This window comes from Falco naumanni, chromosome 11, assembly GCF_017639655.2.
Source record: "Falco naumanni isolate bFalNau1 chromosome 11, bFalNau1.pat, whole genome shotgun sequence".
Taxonomy (NCBI): Eukaryota; Metazoa; Chordata; class Aves; order Falconiformes; family Falconidae; genus Falco; species Falco naumanni.
The window spans coordinates 25,458,291-25,472,147 of record NC_054064.1 but is presented as its reverse complement, the minus strand read 5'-3'; the positions used below and the strand labels follow the sequence as shown (position 1 = coordinate 25,472,147).

Below are 13,857 nucleotides of genomic sequence, written 5' to 3'. Positions count from 1 at the left end.
TGTTATATTTCTTGTTTACCTTTCTGTGCGGGCTGATACGGCCCAGATCCTCGCCTGTACTGCCATAATTAGGATATCTCATCTCTCGCTGATAGGGTCGGGGATGCTCTTTAAAGCACAATGCTGTCTCATCCCTCCCTGGCAGGATGAGCATGATCGGGAAGGCAACTTCTGATGTCCCAGTGCTCACGCCTGCCGCATTGACCCTGTGAGCTGGGGGATGCCCTCCAGAGCTGGGGCTGTACCTGATAGCTCCTAGGAGATGGGCACCTTCAACCGCCTTGATGATCTTTCTGAAGGGTCCCAAGCCAACTTGCTTGGGGACCAGATCTTCCCCAGCACCTCTCTCCATGCTGCACAGGGGGTGACTGTGTCCTCCACAAGTCACCCCACGCCCACCAATGAAGGGGAAGGACACCCATGGGTGCTCCATCCTACCCCTCACTCCATAATGCCAGTATCTCTGACGCTTGGCCTTTAGGAAGACATTCAGGTTTGGGACCTGCTGTGGACAGGATAGTGTCCCTTTGGGCAGAAGATATGCAGGGTGGTCTTTCTGCATTACCACCCTGTTACAAGATGTATCACAGCATTTCTTCTCCTAGTGGCCTAGGAGAGTGCAACTCAACTCTTGGACCTCCATATAACAGAGCATCTTGCTGAGAACCATCCTCTCTGATCCTTCCCCAATCTCTCCTGAGGCTCTTTAGCCGTGGAGGTTTAAGATCATAGAATCATAGAATCATTTAGGTTGGAAAAGACCTTTAAGCTGTTCCTGTTCTGTGACCACAGCCCTGGAGCCGCTTAGGCAGGTGGACACCTACCACATAAATAATTCCGAAGTGGTTTAATTAAAGACTTGCTGTGTGCAGGTAAACCTCTGCTGGAAGGACCACCAGCTCTAGCTCTAGCCCAAGCAGTGTAGCCTGGGGTTTATGTCCTGGCATTGGGCACCTTGATACCCAAGTGATGCGATTTGGACCTTCAGAAAAAAGGGAGCCCATCCCACTGTTGTGGTCCTTCAGGCTGGGGAAGGAGCCCAGCCACCCAGGTGGGAGCTGGAAGCGTGGTGTGTAGGGGTGGCTGTGTGTGGGCAAGGGAGCTGCGAAGTTTTTGGTCTCAATTCAAGCCACTGAAAGCCAGAAGTAAAATACCATCCATTGTTGGTTTATACACCCGTAGTAGCCAAACAAACATCCCCGGAGCCTGTCCTTATCACTTTATTACACCTGCTAGAGTGAATAGATTAAAGAGGATGGGGGAGGGGGGAGAAAGCAGAAGAATCCAGCAGAAAAACTGGGTTTTGGGATTGTTAATTATTCTCTGGGGTCTCTAATCTTTAACTGGCAAACAGCATCACTAACTGTCTTAAAGCCCCTCCTGGAACATCCTGATAATAAGCCATCTGCATGAAGGCACCCCGTTATCTGCCCTCCTCCAGCCGCCTGTGACATGGCTGGAGTGGGAGATAATGAATGTGTGGTGTGTAATAATGACACGTCATTCATGATTATCGGCCTGATACCCAACCTTTTAGCTCCATTGTTTGTGCTTCAAAAAAAGAAGAGGGAAAAAAAAAAGAGAAAATAAAAAGGAGGACAAAAAAAAGAGAAAGGGGAATTTTTGGTGCTACGGGCTGTCCCGGGGTCCCCGAAGTGTCTCCCTGCCAAAGAGGCTGGGTCTCGTAGCATCTCCCAGAGGGTTTGGTGGTACCCAGGAAGGACTCGCCCGTGGATTGGCGGCTGCTGTAACCATGGTGATGGAGGGAGAGAGCCGAGACAGCGCAGAAATGTCACTGCCTGGCAGAGAGACATTTGGGGCAAATGCTTGGGTGATTAGATCTGTGTCACCGGGTGCTGCTCGGCTCCTCGTGCTGCTTTTTGCTGTTCTCGAAGCCGTTTAGTGGTGGCTTGGTGGAGGAGGTTATCTTGTACATGCTGCTGTCCAGAAACTGCCAGCATTTGAAGGTGGGGGGATGTTTGGGTTGCCTGGTTAGACTTGGATAAGCTGAAAAGTAGAAGAATTTTCTCCTGGTGGCCACTGCGTTATGGCTCCGTGATGCATCTGTGCTGAGAGAATCCTCCCTCAAAAGCTTTGGTCCTTCAAACAGCAAACCTGGGTTAAGCATGATTTTTAACAGGGAGGGACTTTAAAGTGACTTAAATCTCAGGTTACCTCAATTATTGTCAGAACTTCCTGGAATAATAATCCATTTTTTGCATAAAAAATAGCAGTAGTTTCTCCTCTCTTTCCTGAGCAGATTTCCCAGAGCAGTTTCCCTGGGTAAGGTCCCTGCTGGAAATGGTTGGGGTTTGGCTGTTTGTTAGAGTCAGGAGGACTCTTGGAAACCATACGAGCAGCCTCAGTCGTGGCAGTGCATAAGGTGATGGCCTCAAAACACAGGGTTGGGAGGCCAAGCAGGTCGCTGTACAGACCCAGAGATGGGCAGCAGCTGTAGGTCCTCATCAGATCTAACTTCTGCTCTGGCCTTATCTCCCCATGCCCAAACCAGAAGATGATGCAGGAACATCTTCAGGTGCCACCTAGTTTCCTTTGCAACCCACCACCACCAAGGAGACTGGGCTGGGGCTTTGTGGCCAAGTGCTCCCTGGGTTTGTTGCTTGGACCACAAGCTGGAGAGTGCATAAGCAGAGCTGCAAGGTGGGCTTGCTTGTTCCTGGATGGGTGGGTGAAATGTCTGACAAATAGGGCCAGTAATGAAAAGCTGTGTCAAACTGCTGCCCTCCAACGGCTTCGCTCTGCTGGAGCTGGGGAGCAGAAGAGCTGGAGTCTGACCTTTGAGACCAGCCAGGGGTGCCGGGGTGGTGGCACCTGCACAACCTGTGTCTAGTCCCTTCCTGGGGGAGAAGAGGAACTCAGTCTCCAGCTGCCTTGCAAATAAATACAAGCTGCACCTTGCCGGTTATTCACAGCATCCCTGTCCTGCTAGGTGCTGAGACAGCCAAAACAAAGGTCCAGACCCAGCCCTAGGGGAGTTTCGTTTGTCAGACTGAGGATGCAGCAGGCGGTGGGGATGAGGAGCAGGGGGCTGCAAGGGTTTGTTCAGAGGAGGAGATGCTCAGATTTGGCTGTCCTGGTCTGGCAGAGGACCCAGCAGAGGTAAGCTGCGCAGACAGGTGGCCATGGTTCGGCTAAGTTAGTGCCTGTGGTGATGCTGGTGATGCCATCGCTGTGAGTGAAAGCTGGACAAACAGCCTTGTCTCTCGCTGTGGCATGGCACGTGTGCAGCCCTCCGTGCCTCAGTTTCACCTGATGCCTGCTGAGTGCCCAGGCACTCGTGGTAACAAGCTTTCCCTCGGGTAATATCACCATCGTGCTGGGGACTGTGACGGAGCAGGGCCTGCTCCGCCGCCCTGCATGGCTGAGGGTGGGGATGGGGGTGGGGGCACCCCCAGGGATGGGGCCCATCACCTGCCCTGCTGGGCCTGGCCATGCTCCCTGCAAAGCCCAGCGGGTTTTGCCAGGGACCAGGGAGAACTTGGGTTTTTCTGGGTCTCCCACTGCCACCTAGTGATGCGTTTCCCACCCGGGACCTGCAGCTCACCCAGATGGTCCCCCTTGGCCTGGGAGCCCACCTATGGTCAGTGCTGGGGTGAGGGCCTGCAGTGGGTCCCTGCACCTCCAAAACCAGCCCGGCCCCGCGCCCATCTGCACTGCTGGGGCAGCTCACTCATGTACCGAGCCGTCAGTTCTCAACCTGTGCAGGAAAAGACTTTGTGCTCCCTCTCGGGACTTTTTCTTTTTTGCAAGCTGATTTTCTTCTTGCCACCGGCATGTGTGTGGGGGGTGTGTGTGTGTGATCTCTCTTTCCCTTTGTTTGACCCCAGATCTTGTTTCCTTACCACAGAAACTCCTGGAGGCAGAGTCGAGGGCATGGGAGGGGTAGAAATGCTCCTCGGGCTCAGTGGGGGACAAACCCACTGAAACAGCCCTTGTGGCATGAGAGAATGTTTGCAGGGCTGCACCCTTGGGCACAGCCTTGCCTCTAGGCTGCTGGGACTCATCCTGTACCCCCCCCCCCCGACCCCCTCCAAAGGCAAAAGAAGCCAAAGCCACACTTGGGGAGCAGCATCACACGGCTTTATTCTTATTTCAGAGAGTAAGACTAGGCTGACCACACATTGTTTTCAGCCTCTGTACTTTCTCCAGGTTAGCTAGTGACACATCTCTGCACTGGCTCCCGAGCACCCTCAGCTCAAGGAAGTTCAGCACTGGGGCAGAAAAGCCTGCTGGCCTTTGTCTCTGCAATGTTGGGGACAGGCCAGCCCCAGAGCGGGCTCGGGGATAATTGGGAGCGTGGTGTGGGGGTGCAGTGTGGTGGCAGGGAGGAGCTGCACACCCAGGCTGGAGGCAGGGGAGGGATGTCGTGCTTAGGCAGTACCCGGGCTTTAGACATCTGTGCAAACCATACTGGCGATGTTCACTGCCATGCCCAAAATGGTGTGAATACACAGGTGGGTGACAGAAGTCCCACCAGGCAGCATGTGAGGGCAGCTTGGAGGTGAGGAGATGAGCAGGACACAGAGGATGCCTGCGGAGGTGACAGCTGAGCCACAGCCATGCTGTGAGACCCCCTTGGCAGTGCCGTTCTCTGTGGCAGGAGGAGACCTGGACCTGCTGGGTTTGGTGTGTGTGACGGGCGTCAGCGTGCCCCCCTGGACAGCATCGGCCGGGGGTTAGTGTGGGAGAAGTCTGAGGTGGCCAGGGTGGTGTTCCCCTCAAATCTCTGGGTGAAGGGTGATCCTTGGGAAAGCCCTTGCCCCTTGTCGTGGTACCCCACAGCATCAGTGAATCTTCTTCAAATGCAGGTGGATCCCATTCCTGGACCTGAGGATGATCTGTGGTATCAGTGTGGGAGGCTTGGATGGGTCAGGGTAGAGCTGAAAGCGGAGCAAGGTCAAGGCCAGCGCCACCTTAATCTCATTCATGGCAAACTGCTGCCCGATGCAGTTCCTGGGGAGAGGATGACAAATGCTCCGATTACTGCCTTCATCCCTGCCTGCCCTAGAGCTGGGCTCAGCCCATGCATGAGCTGGGGGACCTCCAGCTGCTGCGAGGATAATGCCACAGCTTATCTAGGAATCCCCTGATGCCACACTAAAATGCACCCAGCTCTGCAGTGAGATACTGCTGGTTTTTGTTAATAAGCATTAAAAAAAGATATGAGATTGAGAGAACTGGGGCTTACTTCACTAGAAAGTGCTGCATGGATCCAGTCAAAAACCCAGACACCTCAGGAAGGTTGTTTTTGGCTCTGTGTGGAGTATATCCTCTTGGAAGTTACTGAGACCTCAGTATCCTGCATCTGTCTTTTGATACAACACATGAACCAAAGACAGTTGGACCCACCTTGGCTTTGAGGTGCACTGGGTACTCACCCCTAAACAAGGGAGCCTGTGTTTCCAATGCAGGCAACAGAAAACGTAAACATCTCTGCAGATCCCCAAGAAAAGTGTGTGAAACCCTACAGTGACCATAGACAGAGCTTGGGGTGTGGGAAATGCTGTGGAGCTGCCAGAGCGTGGTGGGGATCCTGCTATGGAAAGCTTGCTTGGCTGACCAAGCCAAGCTGGCTCATAGGCATTGAGGGAAGATTAGCTTCAGGAGCTTGGCTCTGAGGCAGGTCTGCCATGCAAGGCAGCCTGTGGGGGAGGAGAGGAATGAAGGATCTCCCACCTGGATCCAGCGGAGAAAGGCAGGAAAGCATGGGAGTGCCTCTGTGCTGAGTTCTCTGGAGAAAACCTCAGGGGGTCATAAATCTGTGGGAGCAAGAAAAGCCATTTGGTCAATGGTTGGCCTGATACGAGCAGCACCAGGTTCTTCCCCAATCCCCAAGGTAGGGCTGGACGTGGCCTCTGCTGTTCCTGGGGGAACTGCAGCTGACAGGCATGTCTCTGCAAAGCCAGTGGGTGAGAAGAGGGAGCTGGTGGCTGTGTGGAGATACCCTCTTGGAGATAACCAGATCACCCACTACAGCACCCAAGATGCCTGCAGGTGTTTTCTCATCCATGATAGCAATGATCAAGTCAGACTCTTTCTGGTACAGAGATGCCTGATCCTGGCTCTCCAGACAGCCACTGGAGAAAGGCAGCTGTGTACCCTCCTTCAAGTTTCCCAACTATTTCTTCCTTGAAGCCCTCATGATATCAGCTTCGAATCACACCCTGACTGGACCTAAATCTACGCTGGGACCTAAGTCTATCCAGGGCAGCTGAAAGCAGTCTGAGTATCTCTGTGTCACCGTGCATGAACATAGACTCTTCAACACCCTTTCCCAGCACTTTGTCACGTTCAAAGGCTTAGCGGTATTTGGTAACTTCATTGAACTTTGCATTTAGACATGGACTGTTGGAATAAAAGGGAAAAAAATCCATGGCAGGGAGGCACAGGCTGCCTTGTCTGAGGGGGCTGAATGTCTGGGCTCAGAGATCATCTTCCCCTTCTTGTTATAAAGGTGAGATACCTCAGGGTCCTCCCACACATCCCGGTTCCTATGAATTGCAAATATATTCACTGCAACCTGGCAGCCTGTAAAAGAAAAGTGAGAAAAAGCTTGAGACACCTCAGAGTGAAGTGATACCCACCCAGGAGAGGTGGGATGCCCTCTCTCCCTGGTTCTGCAGGGGCTGTTGCAGGGCATCTGGGCAGTGAGGATGTAGGCAGCCTGTCCAGGGATGTCATCTCCTGAAACCTCACATGGAAGAAACAGTGGTCTCAAAGCAGGGCCCCGTTTTGGTAACAGTGGATGAACTTTTACTCATGGTCAGGAGAAACACTCTGCAAGTCCCCTTTGAGCTCTGTGAACACCTCACTGCCTTGGAGCATGTCCTTGGACATTCTCCATCCACCCTTCAATGCTCACTGTGACAGTGAGCTGTGGTGGCCCTGTACAGCCCTTGGAGAGAGAAAAGAGGCTGGAAGCCCCTACAGCCTCTCCACGCAGCAGCTCTAGCAAGGATGACCCACTTGTCATGGACAGAAGCATGAAGGATGAATGAACTCAACAGACCTGCTGGCAAGCTGCGTCCATCGGGAAATGTGACAGGTTTAGAGAGCTTTCGGGACACAGAAGGAACTGGTGGAAATAGGCGCAAGCTCTCTTTGATGCACATCGTGGTGTAAGTCATCTTCCCAAGGTCCTCCCTGAAAGCAAAGCTGGGGGTCAGGCTGTGTTTGAGTGACAGCAATGGGGACACCCGCAGCCACGGCCTGTGTGGCATACTGGGTGGGCTGGACTTGCACGTCTTCTGTCTCCTGCTGGGGTTTCTCCTTCTAGTCCTCTCTTTGCTGCCAGCATTGCTACATGAAAAGCAGAATGCCCCAGTGCAGGTGCAGTATAAGGTGGATGAAGTTTCCTTCTCATGATCGTAGAATCATAGAATGTTTTGGGTTGGAAGGGACCCTTAAAGGTCATCCAGTCCAACCCCCTGCAGTGAGCAGGGACATCTTCAACTAGATCAGGTTGCTCAGGGCCCCGTCTGACCTGACCTTGAATGTTTCCAGGGATGGGGCATCAACCACCTCACTGGGCAACCTGTGCCAGTGTTTCACCACCCTCATCGTAAAACATTTCTTCCTTATACCTAGTCTAAATCTACCTTCTTTCACTTTAAAGCCATTCTCCCTTGTCCTATCACAACAGGCCCCGCTGAAAAGTCTGTCTTCATCTTTCTTGTAAGCACCCTTTAAGTATTGAAAGGCCACAGTAAGGTCTCCCTGGACCCTTCTCTTCTCCAGGCTGAACAATCCCAACTCTCTCAGCCATTCCTCACAGAAGAGGTGTTCCACCCCTCTGATATTTTTATGCCTTCATCTGGACCCGCTCCAACAAGTCCACGTCTTTCCTGTGCCGAGGGCTCCCGAGCTGGTTGCAGCACTCCAGGTGGGGTCTCAGCAGAGCAGAGCAGAGGGGCAGAATCACCTCACCTGACCTGCTGGCCACGCTTCCTTTGATGCAGCCCACAATATGGTTGGCCTTCTGGGCTGCAAGTGCACATTGGCAGCTCCTGTCCAGCTTTTCATCTACCAGTACCCCCAAGTCTTTCTCAGCAGGGCTGCCCTCAATTTTTTCATTCCCCAGCCTGTATTGATACCAGGGATTGCCCCAACCCAGGTGAAGGACCTTGCATTTGGCCTTGCTGAACCTCATGAGGTTTGCATGGGCCTACTTCTTGAGCTTGTCCGGGTCCTTCTGGATGGCATCCCATCCCTCCAGTGTGTTGACTACACCACTCAGCTTGGTGTCAACTGCAAACTTGCTGAGGGTGCACTTGATCCCACTGTCTATGTCATTTATGAAGATATTAAACAGTATTGGTCCCAGTACGGACCCTTGAGGGACACCACTTGTCACCAGTCTCCATTTGGACATTGATCTGTTGACCACTACTCTCTGGCTGTGACCATCCAATCAACTCCTCGTCCACCCAGCAAACAGTCCACCCAGCAATTTCATATCTCTTCAGTTTATAGAGAAGGATGTTGTGGAGGACCGTGTCAAAGACCTTAAAGGATAAATGAAAAGAGTTCAAAGTAAAGGAATAAGAAGTCCTGGCTCACCACTCAACGGTATCTCGGTCTCCCAAGATCCCCTGGATCTCCTCCCTGCACCGCTGCTGGTGCTCTGGATGTAATGACAGGCAGTAGAAGAGCCAGGAGATCCCACTGGCTGTGGTATCATGTCCCGCAAACATGAACGTGTCCACCTCGGCACGCAGGTCCTCATCAGATAGCCCAACTCCATTTGCGTCCTAACAGAGAGGATGCAATTCTTAATATCATTCTTAAGCACACATAGACTGGACTTGGGTTTTTTTGGCTGTAAAAATAACCCTGGGAGATGATGAAGAAAGGACCAGTTTGGTGTCTCTTATATGTCCCTGTACATCAGGAAGTAAGCTGGCAGAAAATATATCCGATACAGGTGAGAACAGTCAGACCTGCTTGTTGCTGACTTCGCAGTCAACAGAGCTACAGAGCTGGGCTTTGGTGGGATGTCAGGTCCCAGCCCTTCAGGACATCCTATTCTACCCAGGGCCCCTGTTAGTTTTTTCAGTAGTTGCATGACTTTTGTTTCAGACTGAGACACAAAAGAAAGCGGTGGCTCCAGAAAGCCAGAGTGAGCCAGCGTGTATCTCCTTCCTGAACACCAATTGCCGTCCTGTGAAGGTAAAACTACAGAAGGCAAGAAACAAAATCTCTCGAGAGGACTACAGCCACAGTGGCCACCTTGCAACCTTTCCAATGATCTCATTCTTCTCTGGTTTCTGACAGCTCACTTATTTTAACTACTAATGTGCTCAATGAAAATGAACAGGGGAGATGAAAGTCTGCCCGAGCTATTTATGCTCAGGCACTGCACCTCACACATTTGCATTTCTTTCCCTGTCAGTCCACCTTTCCTCAGCGAGGAAACATGGAGTGGGGAAGCTGTTGCCAGCAACTCCAGCCAGGGGCGGTGAGCTCCCTGCTGATGCATCCTCAGTGCCACCCGGGTATGTTCCTTAGCATTTGAAACAATTATTTCAAATGTTCACCTTGGTACAAAGAAGAATATCCAGAAAATCCAGATGTCTCTTCTTCTGGATCTTGTCAAGTTCCTTCTCATTGGACAGCAACATCTTTCTTTCTTTTATTACCTTATCTGCATAGAAGAACGATCAGTTAGATGTGTCTTGCTCCTCCAGAGACCTCATGTACTTCTCTGCTTGGTCAGCAGCTCTGACTCAGTTTGATGTGTAACCCCCTGGCCAGCACATGCTGCAGCCCCGCACGGAGCCGCTCCAGGTGCAAGCGGGCTGGGGAGAAAGGGGAGAAATACCTGTGTGGGTATGGGCCAGCTTGCAAGCGTCCTGAAACTCACGGCCTTTGTGAGTCAGGTCATAGAAGATATCCTTGTAAGAAAAAGTCTGGATTCTGTTGCTCACGAGGTAGCTCAGGTCATAAACAGCTCTGATATAATAGTCTGAGTTGCTGTAAGGAGACCAAGGTTAAGGCTGGTCTTAGCAACAGGAGTGGGGAAACGGAAGCACTTGCTTTCTCAGAACTTGAACATTTGGGCACCGACCTCTGAGTCTGACAGTCGGCGTTATAACTGAAGGCACATTTCATGATGCTGTCTAGTGTCATCAAGCTGACGTCTTGAAAGAGCTCCACTGATTTCGTCTCTGTGTTCTTTCCCCATTTATCCTAGTGGTGGAGACAGGGGTAAGGAGGGACAGACTACCATCTACAATCAGGTCATATTTTCCTGTCCCTCTTCCCAGATCCATGCGACTATGTCCTTTCTTTTCTGCAGGCAGAGGCCCTAGTTCACTATGTATTCTGTAAATCTAATCAAACTCTTCTGTGCACTTCTTTTTCCAGGTTTACCATTAGTGGGCTAGAAAGAATATTCTAGCAGTAGCTGATTTTATTGGAAAGCAGATGAAAGAGAGAGTAAGTGGAATGGCCAGAGGAAAGTGAGGGGAGCAATATCAGAACGTTAAAATAACCCCAAAGGTCCAATCAAACTTCAGGAACCATCTAAGTCCAGTCTCTTTCCCTCAGTCATTCCCAGACCTGATTACTTTTGCTGGTGCACAGCTGAAAGGTAGAAGTAACAAGAGTGGTGATTCTTACCAGCATCACTTTAACCGAGTCTGACATCAGGGCCACGTAAGATTTCAGCACATCATAATGAAAAGCTGGGGTGAGCAGCTTCCGATGCTGGAACCATTTGGTTCCATCCAAGATCAACAGTCCCTGCCCTGGAGACACAAACAGCAAAGGTGCAGTCAGCTCCTCCAGACTCTGATCAGGGCTCTGGCAGCCTTACTACTGCTCTTGGCCAAGCACAGGCCGATGTACAGGGGCCGGGAGAGGGAAGAGTTGGTGGTGCAGCCTTTTCTCCAGCCCCTCTGAGGCTGTTCACAGCAGGGCTCTTTGGATGGAGGATGCCCACGTGTCCTTCACTGCATCCAGCTGTGCACTCCTGATCTATCCTGAAACCAAACCCATGATGGCAGAGGCACAGGACTTGCTCTCTTGGGTGGTTTTTTCTGCTCTAAATGAAATACTTGAATGTCTTTTGCAACACACGCTGACATTTGTTAGCAGGACCCTGGAGGACTACCTCATGGCTGTGTGCAAGCCATGAACCCTCCTGTGCTCAGTGTGCCTCACCCCAGTTATCCACAGTAACGTTCAGTCCCTGCACAAACTGCAGGTTGCTTTGTGAAGGCCAGGGTGTGTGATTCAAGGCAAAGCCACCTGATGTGCTCCACGACTAGGTGGGCACCACCAGTCCTAGTGGTCACACTCAAACCAACCCTCTCATTTGTGGGTTGTGGTTTTAGAATGGAAGAAAGCAAAATAAAGGAAGACAAGAGAGAAGCCACTGAAATGGGCAGTATGGCTGAAAGGGTTAATGGAAGAGAATGACTTACCAATCCAGGGAACTAAGAATTTGTAGGGTACATTGGGCTTGCGATCTGTAAAAAAAAAAAAAGGTACCAAACCAGTATGAATGACTCATGAATTCAACATAACAAAAAAGAAAATTCAGGATAAATCGACATTAGACTTTGTCCTCCAAATCACAAAGTAGAATTTATCTCCTTTTGATGAGTAAAATACCCTACCACTAGAGCTAGAGTTTAGAAGTGGTATCCCACAAATATGTCCTCATTGGAATTGAGAAAACCAGATAAAGGTATAATGAAAAATGTGTGTGGAAAAGATATGGCCATGGCAAATCTCAAAGCTGAGAAACATGGATGGGAGTTACTGGAGCTTCCCTGTCATGTACGACTCACAGGCATCATGCTCCATAGAAAGGAGCAGAGGAAAAGACTTAAGATGTCTTTTGAGAGCTATTGCCCTGCTAGCTCGCTCATATTACTGGATTTACTGAGAAACACAGGTGGTAGGTGCCATAGAAGACAGTAAGATCAGCGATAATGGAGATGGTGACCTGGGAGGAACAGGCACCTGGTCACTGTTTTGCACAAGAGTACAAACTGCTCCGTGAAACCTGGAGCAAGCTGGGAGCTTGTGAGGGGGAGCCAAAAAGGAATTGCAATACTGTGAAGGAAGCTGGCAGAGGGGATGACTCCAGGCAAGTTTCCCATGATTTTCTCGGTAGGGAAGTGTCAGGGACATGACTTCCCAAACCCAGATGTAGACACTTACCTGTTTGGCCAAGTAGGCTTTTGGCATATTCAGGGTGGTGGATTACTAGAGAAGGCAGGGCTGGTCCAAACCATCTGGGAAAGGCATAGGGGTATTCCTCTGCCCATGACACCAGCTGATTTAACATTTTTTCAGCATTTAGCTGCAATGACAGTTAAGCAGGGACTGATTTCAGTCAGAAAAAAAAGGGTGTACTGGGGAGAGCAAAGGCTGAACTTGCCCTCTTAGGGAAAGCGGATACCACACATCCTTTCCTGGGAAATTTAGACAGAGTGGGCAAACTTGCCAGAGCAGGGGTTTCCATGCTGCAGGTGGAGGAGATGCTGGGCATGGCAAAGGGAGCGTGCACAGGTAGCAAAGCCGCCTGAGCTGCCACGTCCCTGCAGCCCAAGGCAGCTCTATGGGGAGTCCCGGCTGCAGTCAAGCTGTGTTAGGACAGCCTGGGCTCAGAGCAGCTTGGTGCCACACTTGGGAGCTACAGCTGGCATGGGCAATGCCAGGATGAGCAGTGAACAGGCCGGCAGGACCAAGGCTGTTGCACCCCCACTCTCTATGTTCAGCAGTGCAAAGTGGGCATGCAACGGGAAAGCAAAAGTATCTTCACTATGGAAGGATGAAAATGGCTGCAATAAAATGCCCTGCTTTTGTGGTCGTGTCTTAAGTGGTTATAGGGGGAGAGACTTCCTAGTAGAAGTTCTAGTGCAGGAGAGACATTTTATGGTTGCTCATGTTTAAATAACTTCATGAAAGTCTCAGAAATCACCTAATTCCATATTTAAGTATATGATCAAAACCGATGAGGCTGTTTTTCTCCAGATGCTGCACATCTCTTATCCAGGCAGATAGATAAGAGATGTGCATCATTTCTGCCCTGAAGAAGTCTTGGTGCTCCCTCTGCAGAGGTCCTCTCCCATAGGAAGGGAGATGAGCAGGAGACATGCACACCCCACCCAGTGCATCCTCTCATCCTGACTGATAGCTTGCATAGCTGTTGGGACAAACTTGCCCTGAATGTGCCCCGCTCCCTCTCCTTACCAGGTGATTGTGGCCATAGAGCCAGTGTTTCGGGGGACCAGGGAATGCCTCCAGAGCTTTGATGAGTTTCTTCCTCTCCCGATAGAACTGGGCCACCTTCAGCAGCATGAAGATTACACCAAGCACCACAGACAGCTGCAGAACGACAGCAGAAGGTCTGGCTAGGTTGTCCAGCAGAGATGCCATGCTGGCCCTGCGTCTGGGATGCCTGACACTGCCTTCTCCTGCCTGCTTCTCTTCTGCTTCTCACACGCCTACACCTGATGGGGAGCTAGGTACAGGTAAAAACTCTCTCCTTCTTGCTCTGCTAGAGCCGAGCCTGGTGAAACACTGCTGGCAGCAATTTATAGCAGCAGGAACATCATGGTAAACAATGACTCAGCTTGGCCGCCAGCCCAGTTGCTGCTCCCACTCACCCTTTGACCTGTTTCCAGCAACCTGTGGATGCAGGTGGCTTGTTAACAAACAATCTGTACATATTTCCTACTTTCATTGAAGTCCCATACTCTCCAGCAGCAAGAGAAAGCACTCATGGTCATCCATGCCCAAGTGGATGAAGCCTTAGGAGGGAGGAGGTGAGAGGCAGTCAGGGTCGGGCTCTAGCTGAGCTCCGTGCTGTCCTCAGCCAGT

At 51.1% G+C, this 13,857-nt stretch overlaps 1 protein-coding gene across 4 annotated transcripts; it reads right to left on the bottom strand.

Annotated features, from left to right (window-relative positions):
- Positions 1 to 4,079: 4,079 nt before the first annotated feature.
- Positions 4,080 to 13,563, bottom strand: LOC121095925 (cytochrome P450 4A4-like). Of its 4 annotated transcripts, XM_040611349.1 has the most exons (13): positions 13,228 to 13,563; positions 12,193 to 12,334; positions 11,448 to 11,492; positions 10,642 to 10,769; positions 10,088 to 10,209; positions 9,842 to 9,993; positions 9,558 to 9,664; positions 8,581 to 8,771; positions 7,031 to 7,164; positions 6,485 to 6,549; positions 5,698 to 5,780; positions 5,210 to 5,330; positions 4,883 to 4,974 (listed from the first exon to the last, which is right to left on the bottom strand). In XM_040611349.1, exons 1-12 carry the CDS (start codon positions 13,411 to 13,413, stop codon positions 5,255 to 5,257), a joined length of 1,431 nt encoding a protein of 476 aa, XP_040467283.1. In that variant the 5' UTR covers positions 13,414 to 13,563; the 3' UTR covers positions 4,883 to 4,974; positions 5,210 to 5,254. The 4 variants fall into 4 exon arrangements, 2 of the variants coding, with proteins under 2 accessions (XP_040467282.1, XP_040467283.1); XM_040611348.1 differs by lacking the exon at positions 5,210 to 5,330 and having other exon boundaries at positions 4,080 to 4,974; XR_005830252.1 differs by lacking the exons at positions 5,210 to 5,330; positions 6,485 to 6,549 and adding an exon at positions 6,606 to 6,705 and having other exon boundaries at positions 4,885 to 4,974.
- Between the last annotated feature and the right edge of the window lie 294 nt (positions 13,564 to 13,857).